The 16,184-nt window shown below is 38.9% G+C and overlaps 1 protein-coding gene across 3 annotated transcripts in view; it reads left to right on the top strand.

Annotated features, from left to right (window-relative positions):
• The window catches only part of LOC138751829 (plexin domain-containing protein 2-like), a 558,229-nt gene that overhangs the window by 254,882 nt on the left and 287,163 nt on the right, over nt 1-16,184 (top strand). For all 3 annotated transcript variants that reach the window (XM_069914669.1, XM_069914668.1, XM_069914670.1), the window contains exon 3: nt 14,683-14,829. In XM_069914669.1, the coding sequence (XP_069770770.1) occupies nt 14,683-14,829 (147 nt within the window). The remainder of the gene's footprint in view (nt 1-14,682; nt 14,830-16,184) is intronic.

The raw sequence follows: 16,184 nt of genomic DNA on the forward strand, positions 1-16,184 counted from the left end.
ATAGAAAAACTTTCTTTGTTATGAGTACATAAAATATTTAGTTGTGTGAATGCTCTGAGGATTCCCTGTCTGATGTCCAAGAGTCGCGATTCAATTCATGTCTACTTACTATAAGAAAGTTAACCTTGTTTAGTGGGAGGGGTAGGATTAGTGGGATGTGGGGGGGGGGGGGGAGTTCTTTTTTTCTTTTTTCCTTTATATTTTAGTGAAAACCAGGATAATAATGATTACATTATAGAATAGGATGAAAATTTATAATCCCTATATGGGATTCTTATATCTATCTTATTATTTTTAGTTTAACATTAGAATCTAAGGTTTTGAGCAAGATATGTTGCCTGATAATTATGATTTATGTTATGTATATATTGTGAATTGGATTGAATTATGTGATCAGATAGAAATCATGTATTAAAATTAATACAAATATTTTTTTAAATCTTCATTATTTTTCTACACCTCTGGAATAACTCATGGCATGTATTTCATCATAAACCTTGAGGTGCATGACCTGATAGGACATTAGTAAAGAGGAATATATGTGCAGGCCACCTGTTTAAAATGGTTGTTAAATGTTATGTTCATGAGGATTACATTTTATTTTCCTGAAGAGATGTAATAAATGTTTAGCTTCTCTGGTGATATACGCTCTTACCATTACAGGTACATGATCCTTTATCCGGAACCCTTGGGGGACAGTATGTTCCGGATTTCGGAAAGCCCACCTGAATTGTGCTGTCGTGTCCACTCCCACACCCTTCCAGTTGCCTGGCCACCTCCCCCAAGCGCCGGTCCCTTGGCCGCCTCCCCCAAGCGCCGGTCCCTCAGCTGCCTCCCCCAAGCGCCGGTCCCTTGGCTGCCTCCCCCAAGCGCCGGCCACCCGGCTGCCTCTCCCAAGCACCGGTCCCTCAGCCGCCCGGCCGCCTCCCCCAAGCGCCGGCCGCCCAGCTGCCTCTCTTCCCGCTTACCAGATTTTGGAGCTTTCTGGATTTTAGATGAATGGATAAAGGATTGTGTACTGTATATCAAATATCTCCTAACTGGGTTCTTTACAAAAAGAAAGAACCTTCAAGTCATTCACTTTTCTTTATTTTTTTTAAATGGAATGGGAAATCATAATCCAGTACTAAATTCAAATTTTCCACTGTAGTCCAACTGCTCCAGTAAATAATTTTACTGGTTCTTTAAGGTTTGTTTCCTTAGAAAAAGCTCATTATTGAAAACTACTCTGAAACATTTCAAATAAATGAGTTCATGTTAATGCTATTGAATTGATTCTGACCTTGAAATGTGCTTCAGATGTGATTCTTTCTTGCCATCAATCTTAAAAAATAAAATGCCACTGCAGAACTATAGCTTCGGTTTCAATTGTTTGCAGATTCTTTTATTTGTGCAAGTATTTTGTATGCTAATTTATAATAAATGGGAAATAATGGAGATGCTTATCTCTCTCTATTTAGTGTGCTTTGGAATATCCCAATTAAATAGACTGCAATGCTACTCTTAATCAAAGTAGCAAAGAGTGGCACAGAATGAAGGATTACACCAAGGTCAAATCAGAAGTCCTTAGTTCCATGAAATAGAAAATAAAATTAATGGATTGGACAGAACATTTGTGGAATTGAGGCAGAGTACACTGGGTGTATGTTGCTCAAATCTTTCTGTATCATAACGATGGAGTGGTGAAATGTTGGAGACTTTTGGCTATATCTTCCTTTTTAGGAATGTAAAAGATTATATGACATTTTATAGAGGGCATGTTAACCAGTTATAACAGTTAGCATAGCTGTGAGCTTGATGCTATTGCAGAGCTATCAAACTAGGTTTGAATTTGGCACTGTCTGCAAGGAGTTTATACGCTCTTCCCATGACCTGTGTGGGTTTTCACCAGGTGCTCAGAGTTCTTCCTTCCCTCCAACAACAGTATGGGGTTTGGGGTTTAATTGGGCAGAATAGCTTTCTAAATATGCTGTGTAATATTAATGTGGAAATCACTATGGAGTGAAGAAGTTGGAAATCAGTCACACGAGGCAGAAACAGGCCATTTGGCCCATCATGTCGTACTGACTATGAAGGTCCTATCAGTACTAATCCCATTTTTCATCACAGTCTCTAGTCTTCTTTATCCTTGAGCACTCTCATTGAATATGATATTTTGTGACAACTTAAACTTAACATTAGCTACATCAAAAACAATGCGAGACTCTCTGTCTTACCATCCTCACAGATAGTGTTCCCAGATTCTAACCACTTTCACAGTTAAAAACTACTTCCTCTGAGCCCCTCTGATTATCCCTAAAACCATTGGCTTCCTACATCTCCACTGTGGGCAAAACAAAATACTTCCTACCATCTCTGTGTCAATATGTGTTTATTTTTTGTTCATTTGATTTGGTATTAGGGGATATTTTATTATGTTAATTGCCTTTCCCTTCAATGTTTTGAAATGCTACGAAGATATCTATGGATTTTTTGTAATGAAGGGTATCAAGTCATGAATGACGATCAGAAAAATTATGCTAAAGTGAAAGATGATCTGTGAATGTATTGAATGATAGACGAGCCACAAGAAGCTCAGTAGCCAATTTCTGTTTCTGTTTCCTATATTCTGTCATAGGTTGCAATACATGCACTTATATCTGCATTAAGTTTTTGACATAGAAGAAAGTCTATTTTCTGATATAGCATAATTCAACGTCAGAGACATGGCTTTTACGGTAGAAAAATAAGCACTTTGGCTTAACTTGTCCATGCTGATCCAAGTTCCCTACATAAACTAGTCTCATTTTGCCTGCATTTGGCTGAGATCCTGCATAAACTTTCCCATTCACATTCATGTCAAAATATCTTTAAAGCTGAATTGTGCCCTCCCCGCTCACTTCTTCTGGCAGTTATTTCCATTGGTGCATTACCCTCAAAGTGAAAGAATTTGCCCTTCAGGTCCCCTTCGGCTCCACCCACCCTCACACCTCAAACATAAAACCAGAGGGCATGGGTGTCCAGATTTGGGGTTCTAGAGCATCTAACCTTGGACGGGGGTGGGGAGGGCAAAATTCACCTCTGGGCTCTGGGCAGCACTGGCTAACTTCCTGGGGACACAGCTCCACCATATTACAATGCATCAACCTCAGGCCAACACTTTCAGAAACACCTCAAGGCAGCTTTTTTAAAAAAAAAACTTTATTTAGAATTTAAAAATACATAAAGAAAATAACAAAATAAACTAAAATGAACAAAACCACCCACCCTCAGCAAACCCCGCAAGGGGAGCAAAAAAAACATATACCAGTTAATTACATACATAGGATGTGTGATATCTCAAAATTATAATAAAAAATATATTGAAGGGGGGAGAGAGGAAGTGGGGGAAAAGGGAAAAATGTCACTGTATATTGTTGATCATTTGTGGATGTTGTTATTGATATGACTCGTAGTGCAAAAACAATAAAAAAAAACAAGGTATTTCTAAACCCATACATTCCAAATAAGGTGACCACATTTCAACTAAAAAGGAATAATTATCATGCAAATTATATGTTATTTTCTCCATATAAATACAGGATCTTAACTCATTATGCCAAAAGCTATATTTAATTCTACATTATCTTTCCATGTAATCACAATATATTTCCTCGCTACCACCAATGCTAAACGAACAAAAGCCATCTGAAACTTGTCTAACCTCAAACCAGTTAAAGATGCATATAACCCAGCAAAAAATGAATGGGTCCAATGGTAATTTAATCTTAAACAATTTTTCCAAAAATACTCTAATGTTTTCCTCAAGGCAGCCTTGATGGCCCGGTTCAAGGGTCCCAACTGGGTGGACAAACTTCCTTGGGTCCTGTTGGGTATTTGTACCACTTCAATGCCTCAGCGGCAGAGATGGTCTATGGTGCTCCCTTGATCATTCTTGGCATACACCTGGAAGATCCCACAGCATCGCTCGAGAAATTGCAGCGAAAACTGGGGTCCCTGGTCCCACAGCAAGTCCCACCACATGGCTAGCTCAAACATAACGTTCTCAGTGGCTTAAAGACTTCTCAGTACGTATTTGTGAGAAGGCGCACACACACTAGCTGGCCCTTCAACAACCCCACCAGGGGCCCTACAGGGTTGTCAGGAATAACAGCTCCACCTTCATCCTCGACATTAGCGGTAAGGAGGAGACTTTTAACTTTGACCACCTGAAACTGGCATATCTGGACTGTAACAAGGCAGTCTCCACTCCTCCGCCATGATGCGGGGACAGAACACCCAAGGCTACGGACAATGGCATAATCGCCGTTTCGGGGGGGGGTGTCATGTTGTGTGCACAGACCTGTGGGTGACACCGGCTTTCATCCCACATGGCAGCAAGATGGGAAACTCTGGTGGGAACACCGGCCAATCCCAGGACTGTGCTCCGATGATGCCAGCACCTTGGGATCATATAAGCGCGACAGCTAGAGCAATAAGCCAGTCTCCTTTTCCATGACTTTGGTCATTCTTCTCCATGCACACATAGTGCAAACACTACAATCTCTATACTAACCTCCCTTGGAGCATGTACAGAAGCAGCACAAATGGTTCAATCGAATTAACAACACATTGTTTGAAAATATTTTAAATCTTATTGTTCTAAAAATTTTCTCTCACTCCAAAACTGTCATCTTCATTTCTCATCCAAAGAACCCACCCATGACCACTGTCACCACTTATTACCATCCAAATCTAACTTCCCATTCCTCCCAAAGCCTTGCCATATGCCCTATTGCCCACAACTTTAATTTCCTTCAATCAAATTGGCACAATAGGCTGGGCGTCTCTTGATTTAAAGACATAAAATGCAGGAAGCAGAGCAGCATCTGTGGGAAGCGAAATGGGGTATAACATTTCAGCTTGTCACAATTGATTCTTGAGCAGTTCAGATCAAATCTTTGTGTATTTCTCAAGTGTATAGTACATGCAGCAACCTTTAAACATGTAATTATACAACAATTCACTTCAAGCAAGCAATTCCTTGTTGATTATTCGATGTACAAGCACACAGCAATTGATGCACATTCAACATTTCTGAGTTCAGTATTTAAAATGATTGAACCTTCTGAATCACAGCTTCCATTAAATTCAATAGTTTTTTTTAATGTATTTTGCTTACTTGTATTACATAGTAATCAAAGCCTCTTAAACATTAAATAGATGAAAGAAAAATATTGAACCTGTATATTTGTTATTTCTTCATTAGTATAATCACTTTTCATTATGAGTTTTAATAATTACAAATTAGTAAAGTAAATATGCTTTTCACATTCCAGAGCAATATATAACTAAGGCAATTTTAAAGCACCTGTTTGTTGACATGTGATCGGCACATCGTACTTCTCGCTTGTGTATATTCTTTATCTCTTTCACACTTGAATGGAGACTAAGCCATTCCACCTCCAAGTGAACGGAGCCTGGTGCAGTAAAACAGCGAAGAGCTAATTAATTCAGTTATGGTTCCTTTGATCGCCCCAGCTGTTAGTTGGATAACTATGTTAATTATAGAACTAATGCATCAAAACCTTTGGGGATCAGTGACAATCCAGAGTTGCCAAATAACTAGATAATCTTAGGCAGATGTATTCTGTGCAGAAGCTTGTAATCAACATTTTGCCTCTTTCATACCCATGTTGTTTCACATAATCTATCAATGTGCACCTGTCAGGCAAAGTTAAATTTTAAGAATGCATTCATGATGCCTTCAGCTTACAGCGGCTCCATAACATCGGGAAGTGAAGGGCTGAAAAATATGGGTTCGGGGATATCTACTACTGTCCTGGTTAGTATTAAATATCAAGGGCATGTTTCCATCAGAGTTTTGTCAAAGCACAGTTGCAGGGAAGTGCAATAGTATTAGCTGAGAAAGTTCCGTGATTGCTGTGAAGTGCGTCTTCCCTCATTGTTCAGCCAATCAAAGGGTATATGCAAAGAGACAGCCAAAGTGAAAGAAATTGAGGAAACGGTCATTTGAGAACTCTGACAAATCTTGGTTCAGTACATTAATTAAGATTTAATGTAACCATGCACACCATTTTGTCATTTGAGAACTCTGGACCTTTGTCAAATCTTGGTTCAGTGCATTAATTAAGATTTAATTTAACCATGCACACCATTTTGTCACGTACACAAAATACACAGAAAATGGTAGGGCACTGAGGAGTCCGGTAGAACAGAGGGATCTGGGATTACAGGTACTAATTCCCTTAATGTGGCGTCATGGGGTCACAAAGAAAGCTTTGGCACATTGGCTTTCATAAATCAAAGTAATGATCACAAGAGTTGGGATGTTATTGTAATGTTGTAAGAGACATTGGTGAAATTTGAAGTATTGTGTGCAGTTTTGGCAACAAAGCAACAGGAAAGATATCAATAATAAGATTAAAAGAGTGCTTTTACTGTAAAAAAAAATCCACAAAAATGCTGGATGAACTGAGCACGTCTCACAGCATCAATAGGAGGTAAAGATATGTAACCAACATTTTGGGCCTTAGCCCTTCTTCAAGAGATTGATTACACTGTGGCTGGGACTTGAGGAACTGAGTTACAGGGTGTGACAGAATTGTGTTATTATTAATCTTTAGTTATAAAATATATATTTATTTGTAAAGTTATTTTTCTGGTTGGATTCAGGGGCACACAGACACACATTAAATACTCAGAGAATCCTTTGAAATAGCAGCTGGTAGATCTTGGGAGACTTTTGTCTGCTTATTCATTGTTGTGCTGGAAACCTGTTGGCTTAAAGAGATGGTATGATTGCTAATTCAAAACTATAAATGGTCATAAAAGTCTTATGATTTTTCTCCATTGAAAACTAAGAAAAATAGGTGTTTGCTCAGAATCATCTGTGTACACACACACCCCCATTTTGTTGGCTGGTCCTAGCAGACTGCAGAGAAAAGGAAATTATCGGCCTATTAGTCTGACATTGGTGGTTGGAAAGTTATTGGAGTCGATCCTCAAGGACGAGGTTATAAAATACCTTGAGGTGCATGACCTGATAGGTCCAAGCCAGCATAGCTTCATGATCCTGCTTGACCAACCTATTGGAATTTTTTGAGGAAATCTCAAGTAGGATGGACAAGGGAGAGGCTGTGGATATTGTGCCTTTGGATTTTCAAAAGGCCTTCGATAAGGTGCCTCAGAGCCCATAGAATTGCAGGAAATATATTAGATTGAGTGAAGCATTGGCTGATAGGCAGAAAGCAAAGGGTAGAATAAAAGGATCCTGTTCTGGTTGGTTGTTGGTTATTAGTAGGGTTCCACAGGGGCCGCTCCTTTTTACAATGAATATCGATGATTTAGATTTTGGATTAAAAGGTTTTGTAGCTAAATTTGCAGATGACACCAAGATGGGTCGAGGAATAGGAAGTGTTAAAGAATCTGAAAGGTTGCAGAGAGACTTGGACAGTTTAGCAGAGTGGGCAAAGAAATGGCAGGTGAGATCCAATGTTGAGAAATGTACTTTTTTGGAAGAGGAAATAAACAGGCAGATTATTACTTGGATGGGCAGAAAATTCAAAATTCAAAAGTGCAAAGGGATTTGGGGTCCTAAAGGTTAACCACCAGGTTGGATCATTAGTAAAGGAAGAGAATGCTATGCTGGCATTCATTCAAGAGGAATAGTGTATAAGTGTAAGAAGATGTTGATGAGGCTCAATGATCCTCATTTGGAGCAATGTGTGCAGTTTTGGGCCCTTACCTTAGGAAGGATGCAATGATGTTGGAGAGAGTACAGAGAAGATTAACCAGGATGATTCCTGGGATGCAAGGGCTAACATATGATGAAAATTTATTGGCTCTTGGACTGTGTTCATTTGAGTATAGAAGAATGAGAGGGAATCTCACAGACTCATTTTGAATGTTGAAAGGATTGGACAGAGTAGATGTGAATAAGATGTTTCCCTTGGTGAATGAATTCAGGTAAAATAAAAAGGCAGAGTCTTCGAATTAGAAGGTACCCATTTAAAACAGATGAGGAGAAATTTCTTTAGCCAGAGGGTTGTGGATTTGTGGAATTCGTTGCCAGATACATCTGTTTTAAATGTGCTATATAAATAAAACAAACAAAACTAAATGCTGTGGAGGTCTGATCTTTGGGGGAGTTTAAAGGAGGAGAGTGATAGGTATAAATTAGTCAGGTGTCAAGGGTTATGGGGAAATGGCCAGAAATTGGAGCTAGATGTGAGAATGGTTTAGCTGAGGGTGGAGTTGCGGGGTGCAGGGTGGGGGTCACATGGCCTACTCCTTTTCCTTTATCTTGTGATCTTTCAACAATTCAGAGTCATATACACTCATACTTTGGGAAGAGATGATATCATGTCACGTCAGTAAAGGCATTTGCAGAGAACATATTACTGAAACTGAGACATTTTGAAACCAGAAGAAAGTGCTTGACCATCCTGTAAGTCACATAGGATTGAAATGAAGTAACAATCCTTTGGAGAAGGAAGGCTGCTTGTGTTCTCATGAATAGGAGGAACACCAAAAAAAAAAGTGGTTTTGAATAATTTAGCCATTTCAGCTGTCTCTTTGAAAAGACAGCAGATTCATCGTGTCTATTTCTACGTGTTCACTTCATGAAACCCTTGCCTCGGTATGTTCAGGCAAGATTTTGATAACAGTGAATCTGGTGCTGAATGATCTCATACTCATGAATAATCTTCTCAAACAAAAAAAAAATTGTGCGTGCTTCCAAATGTGAAGCCACTAGCCCTTCAGTGAAAGCAGAGTAACATTTGCAGTTTAAACAGAGAGAGGCACGCACAATTTTTTTTGTTTGGGAAGATTAGTCATGAGTATGAGATCATTCAGCACCAGATTCGCTGTTTTCAAAATCTTGCCTGAACATTATATGAGCAAAATTATGTTATCTTTTCTCTGTACTATTTCATACCTCCTTGTCATGCACTTCTGTCCTGTGTCTTACATACCTGCTGCACTATGCATTGGATATCTTGCTGGACTGCTCACAGAACAAACATTCCCATTGCACCTTGGAACATGTGACAACAAACTTGAACCAGTGTCCCAGGCGAGACATTCAGTTCTTTTCCTAAAATTATACAATTAACTCAAGATACAATGTGCTGATCTTGGGAGAAGCAGATTCTTTGATTCCTCAAATGCTTTCCAGGATCTTTTACTTCATGTCGTCTTTTATTGCTTCCCCATATATTTCTGTAATTTTATTTTTCACAGAGTATTGTCTCTCATTTCTTGCTTAAATGTGTTAATTTAATGTAACCACATTAGCTTGCATTATCTCAACCATCAACGTTTCCTGAAGTCATGTGCAATCTTCCTTACTAAAATAAGCACTCTTTTACCTTCACAAAAACTTCATGATTCTGTTCATTGTAGCCAAGTCTAAGTTATGTTAGAACCAAGAGCATAGAAATCTGCACCACAGCAGAGGTTCTTCAGCCCATAATGCTGTGCCGACTGAATCGTCTGCCCCTATATAAACTGAGCACTTGATGCTTTGCTGCATTGTAAATTCATTAGCCTTGGAATGGTTTGGGAGCAGAAGGAAATGTACAGAGATATCTGGCATTGATTCCAACAGTCAATAGGGAAAGAAAGCTGGAAAATTCTTCTCCAGTGTCAGAAATCTACCCACGAGGCCACATTTGAAGAATTTTGTATGTTCAAGGACAAAATGGACTCTGCGCATTGGTGCATGGCAGAACAGTAGGCCAAGCAGCATTAGCCAACATCATTTTATTTTCGATCAATCAACACTCCATCTCTGCTGATACATTTTCTCATTGCGTACTTAAATTCTTCTTACAAGCCTGTCAGAGTTATCTTGAACATGGTCTATTACAATTGTCACATTTCTGATATTAAATTTGTCACTTCATGATTTCAATATGAGGTACAATTGGCTGGTGTTTACACTGAGTTTTCAATTCCCAGCTGGGTGATTTATGTTGAAACTGCTTCCTTGCAATTTCACAGCAGCAAACTCAGCGACAAAAAAATTCACAGCCAACAATGCAAGATCTTCAAATTTAATGACTCGCTCAAGTGCTCAAAAAGAACTGTTGATGCTAGAAATCTAAAATTAAAAGAGAATAAAATACCTGAACATTCAAGTTCTCTGGTGCTTTTGATTCTGAGAGGAAGTTTCATGTGCATGTAATGTCAAAGAATAGAGATGGTGTTTCCAAATTTAGAGGATGATGTAGTGAGGATGTGCACAGCTTAAGTATTAAATTGTACAACCCTGCGAATCTTCAGTGTTGAAGGGCAGTTTGATCAGGAATTTAAAAATACATTTCACTGTACTTGGAATGTGAGGGCTATTTTCAGGTTACAATTCATCGTTTATTCCACCGAGTGTGTCGCAAATATTCATGGAGCTGCTGTGGCATTAATAACATTCTTTGATTTTTGCTCAATAACATTGTTGAAGAATATCCGCAACACCACACAAGGATAAGGATCATGTAGTTATTCCAAGTGCACATTGCTCTGGTTGATAAATTTTGGATGGTAATTGCAGCATTTGTTGCTTCTATCACTTTTAATGTAGACCCAGTTGCCTTTTAATATTCACTTAAAGAGCAATCAATCCAGCTTAATGGAGCTGAAGCAGAGCCTCAGTGTGGTCTTGTGCTCCGCATAGAACAGTACAAATTGACTCTTTTTTATTAAGAAAACCAAGATTTTTTATTTTTGTATTATTATCCTGTGATTATCCTGGCCACTTTTGCATAATTTAATTGTGTTTAATCGCTATATTAACAATAAAAGTGTCGCCTAGGATCCATTAAAGGTTAACATGGCTGTCTTTGTGTGGAGCCACAGAAAATAGGTGAGATTTTAAATTAATATTGTTTATCGGTCATGACTGCGGAAAAGATTGTGGAAGTCATGAAACTGAAGGAAATGAGGTGTGAGCTTCTGGACAGTAAAGGGCGTACTAGGGAGCAGGTATTGTCTGTCTTGGAGGGTACCAGAGTGGACAAACCTCCAGGATCTGATGAATTTCATAAATTCAGATTTTGACATACCGCGAGGGAAGAAATTGCAGGGATATTTACAACTATCTTTGGACTCAGGTGAAGTGCCGGCAGGCCGGGAGATAATTAATATGGTGTTGTGGCAGCCCGCGGTCATCACTGCTGGCCGAATCAGAAGATGCCATTCGAACACGGCAATTGAGCAGGCTGCACGAGGCATCAGCGGCCTTGTTCCGATAGGCTGCTGCAAAATGGACTCTGCCAGTCCATCGCCGGCGACGGATCATGAAAGGGCGCCCACGGCGGCACAAATCACTTCAGCAAAACAGGCCAATCCTGCCAGTCGCCGATCAGAGCCTGAAGGAACATGGGCCGTGCCTATCAGTCACATGGCAGCCAGGCTCAACCTGACTATATAAGTGAGAGCAGCCAGTTCATTATATCAGTGTGGACTGCACTCCTTGTTGTATGTGTCTTATTTCCAAGCTATAACCTCAAGACTCACCACAGTGTCATTATTTAAAAAATGAAGCAAGGACAATTCAGGGAACCACAAGCCCTGAGGTGTGTTATGGACCTTGGGTACAGCTGAATAATTCTTTGAAAGAAGAACCATACCTTGTGTGGACAAAGTGGGAGAAGTACAGAGTACAAAAGTTGTGATCTCATGATTCAACTGCATAAGGCATTGCTGAGACTATACTATGTACAGTTCGGGTTGCTCAGCGTGTGGATAAATTGTAAGCAGTGCAGAGGAGAGTCAACAGGATGTTGATAGTATTAGAGGGTTTGGATTATAAAATGAAGCTGGTTAGGCTGGGTCTTTATTCCTAAGAGGGTATGTTACAGAGTTTTGTGTTGTGTATTGGCTTATGTGTTGTGTGGTTTTGTGTTGAAAAGTGACAGTTTGCCTTAGAGAGCCAAGGTGAAGGTGGACTGCTAAGAGAGTGGGAGACGGAATGAGCATGTGCAGAAAATGATCTAGAAATTTCTGGACTTGGATGATAAACCACCTCTGGGTGGTGTTGTGGAGGCGAAGAAGGCCCAAAACATGAGTCATTGTCTGGAAGACAGTTTAGAATGTTGGGATTTCAGAAAGGGATGAACATTCTGAAGGCAGCCAGAAGGATCCGGACCAAGCCATTGTTCCTCTCTCTGCAAGCAACACAAGAAGACAACTTTGAATTTTGTGCTCTCTCTCTCAAAGATCTTTTGGCTTCAGTTTACCAAACAAACTGAATTTTGTTTATGATCTTTGCTTCAGTTGAGATCGAAGTTTTGTGAGTCTTGTGTGTTTTGTGTTTATTTTGTGTCTAAGTTTTTTTCTGTGGGCTGGTTGGAAATATAACTTAGATTTTAATTACATATGTTATATTTAGGCTGGGGTATTTATTAGTTTTACACTGTTATAGAAATTTGCATAGTAACCAGTGGCCATTGTTATAAAAGGGAGGATTTTGAATTAAAGTTTGAAGGTGAATTTTTTTTGTTAATAAAGTAATTGTTCATCTTTACCCTGTGTGATATGCCTTCTTTGTGGTTGCTGGTTTGATCTTGTAACAGTAGGATGATGAGGGATAATCTATAGATAGGCCAAATTTAGAGTATTGTGCACAATTTTGCTCACCTAACTAAAGGAATGACGTTAATATGATTGAAATAGTGCAGCAGAGATTTACTAGGATGTTGCCATGACTTGAACTGAGTTACAGGAAAGGTTAAAGAGATTAGAACTTTATTTCCTGAAGGGAGATTTGGTAGAGGTATGCAAAATGATGATGGGTGTAGATGGAGTAAATGCAAGCAGTCTTTTTCCACTGAGGTTAAGTGAGGTAAAAAATTAAACTAGAAGACATGGGCTAATTATGAAAGGAGAAAAGATTAAAGGGAAAATTAGAGGCAATTTACTTCCCACAAAGAGTGTGGAATGAGATGCCAGCTGAATTTGGTAATTGTAGGCCAAATTTTAAATTTAAGAAAAATGTGGTACATGGATAGGAGGGGTATAGAGGGATATTGTCTGGATGGAGGTTAGAGGGCCACAGATCAGAAGGGCCAAAAGGCCTGTTTCTGTGCTGTAGTGTTTGATAGTTCTATGCTCTTAGAATCAAGATGGCTGTCGATACGTTGAATGTTCACAATCTTTTTTTCTCAGGATAGATGATTCTATAACTTGAGAGCAGATTTTTGAACATGAGAGGGGAGAGATTTAAGAAGGTCTGCAAAGTAACTTTTCCACTCAGAGGCTGGCATGTTCCTGGAATGAGCTGCCAGAGGAAGTGGTAGAACCTGGCACATTTCTGATATTCAGAAGAAGCTTGGACAAATTTATGGATGGAAAGGGTTTAGAAGGATGTGGACCAAATGCATGCAAATTAAACTAGCCCAGAATGGCACTTTGGCTAGCATGGATGCATTGAACTAAAGGGCCTGTGCTATGCTGTTTCAGACGTTGGCATGTAACTATAACTTTAATTTCTGCTATTTTTACTCTCATTTACATTGTACATAATGTTTTGTTCCTGCTTTGTACATACATCTATAAAAAGACTGCAGTGAAAACTGGATAACAATACTCACCTACTTATTTTTTAATCATTTTTAATGAAAATGTGCACTTTTATGTTGATTAATATTTCAAAATTTCAACCATCAGTTATCCCCTCAAGTAAGCCTATTATCAAATCCAATCACTCCTTACATTTTACAGCTCCGTGTCTAACCTGCTTTTCCCTATTAAAGTACTAAAATGCTAAAATGTGCGGTGAAATAGAAAATGTTGGAAATACTCAGCAGTTAAGAATGTGCTTGAGAAGAGAGGAACAATTAACATTTCAGGATGATGCCCTTTCAGACTTGATGAACAGTCATGATGAACATATTATCACTTCTTAAATGTACAGTATACTCCTTTTCCTGGCAAACAAGTTTAATCTCTTCAATCAGATTCAAACTCACAAACACAAACCTTCGTGATTCACACAGTCCTAATTTTCTCTGTTCTCTTATGTGCTTACAAAATTTTCCATTGAGATGGGACTGCCAACAGCATTTATAATATTTCCAGCTGTGATAAACCATTCCAATAATAATTTCATATTTAGCTATGTTTCATTAAGGACTTGGGTTTGTTTGAAATTTTGACCCAAGATCACTAAATTGTGGGTTCAAGCCTCATTCCAGGAAATTGGAGGTCAGCACTAAGTTAATGTTGAGTGAGCGCTGTATGGTTGGGGAGATTTTGTTTGTGAGAAATTGAAAAGATTTAATTGATATCAAAGATCCCATGGCTCAATTTGAAGGAAAGTGAGAATCGTCCCAACATTACCAAATGTCTAGATTATCCAAAATCCTTCATTATTTAAATCTTACAGCTTTCATCATAATAGCCTTATGTAGATGGACAATTAACACCAGTTTTAATAGAAATGCCCATTTTCTGTAAAGAATTTTAAAAAGCCCACATTTGCCAATGTCAGAACCAATTCACTGATTGTGGGGCATATTCAGAAAATGATGAGGTTCAACTTAAAATGCATATCTTTCCTCCACTAATCAACTTTGGTTCAAATTATTCTGAATATTTTCTCTGCCTTGACAGTGAAGAGATGCAGCATATCTGGAAGATGGATAATGCTTGGTTTTAATGTTATTAAAATGTACATCATTCTTTTTCATATATTTGTAGGAAAACACAGACCATAATTACTACACATCGAGAACCTATGGGCCAGGAGATGCTGTAACTCGGGAATTATGGGTAAACATGGAACAAATGGAAAAAGATAAAGTGAAGATTCATGGGATCTTATCAAATACCCACCGCCAAGCAGCAGTAAGTGCACTCTATAAAATAAACAAACTTAGCTGATTAACAAATTGGACTGATCCTTGTTGACTGCATTGTTTCCCTCTTGAAAAGTACTCCGAAAAACAAATTGATTAGCAAATGAACAGAATGACAGATTTTAGATAGCTAAATATATAAAGCAATGTGCAGAAAAAGGTGTGGAATTGGTTCACAGATCAAATGTTATATCTCTCCCCATCCTCACTTGCTTTATTTTTCACTGAATCGTCAGTCAGCAGCTCTAACATTGACTTCATTTCTCTTGAACATAGTCCATTGGCCCACTATACTTGTTCTCCTTGAATAACAGAGCAAGTATATTGGGTGAACAGACCATTAATGGGCTATGTTCAAAAGGAATAGAGTCAAAGTTAGAGGTGCTGACTTAAAACTTGGTGAAAAATAAAGGGTTTGGGGATGGGAAACGATGTGACAAGTTGGCAAGCTTGAGATTTGGATTCATATTTTGATAACTTGGAAATGATGGAGAAGAGGAAAGGGTTCAATTTTTGCAGTCATATATTTGGCACAAACCAGACTTCAGAGTAACCAGGAGTTGTATATTTTAAAGCAAATTCGGCACACAGTGGCAGAGCTCGTAGAGATACTCTCTTTCAGTGCCAGAGACCCAGATTCACTCCTGTCCTCAGGTTCTGTCTGTGTGGAGTTTGTATGTTCTCCGCGTGACTGTATGGGTTTCCTCTGAGTGCTCTGCTTTCCTTCCACACCCAAAAGTTGCATGGATTAGTTAGTTAATTACTAGTGTAAATTGCTCAGTGTTTTGATGAGTGGGCAAATCTGAGCAGGTTGATGGGAAAATGGGGAGAATAAAATAGCATGTTTAATATTATATGAGTGTAATGGTTTTCAAACTGTTTCCCCTAAACTCACTTTCCACCTTAAGCAAACCCTTTGCCATAAGTGCTCTGTGATTAGTAAGGATTTGCTTAAGGTGGTATGTGGGAAGGGAAGGTTGAAAATCACTGCTCTTGACCCAGTAATTACTGAAATAGTTTGCTTGAGAAAAATTGTCATTGGCCCATTTCCTTTGGCGTTATGAAACCGTGCACATAAGTCAATGAGGTACAATTAAAACATTGGTTCTCAACCTTCCCTTCCCACTCACATACCACCTTAAGCAATCCCTTACTAATTACAGAGCACTTATGGCATAGGGAATACTTAAGATGGAATGTGAGTTTAGTGGTGGGGGGGGGGGGGAAAGAGTTTGAAAACCACTGTTTAGTGTACATGGAAGTTTGATGATTGCCATAGACCTAATGTGCTTAAGGCCCTGTGTCTGCATTGTGTGACTCAGTCTCAATATCATTATTAAAATT

Source organism: Narcine bancroftii, chromosome 1 (genome assembly GCF_036971445.1).
Source record: "Narcine bancroftii isolate sNarBan1 chromosome 1, sNarBan1.hap1, whole genome shotgun sequence".
Lineage (NCBI taxonomy): Eukaryota > Metazoa > Chordata > Chondrichthyes > Torpediniformes > Narcinidae > Narcine > Narcine bancroftii.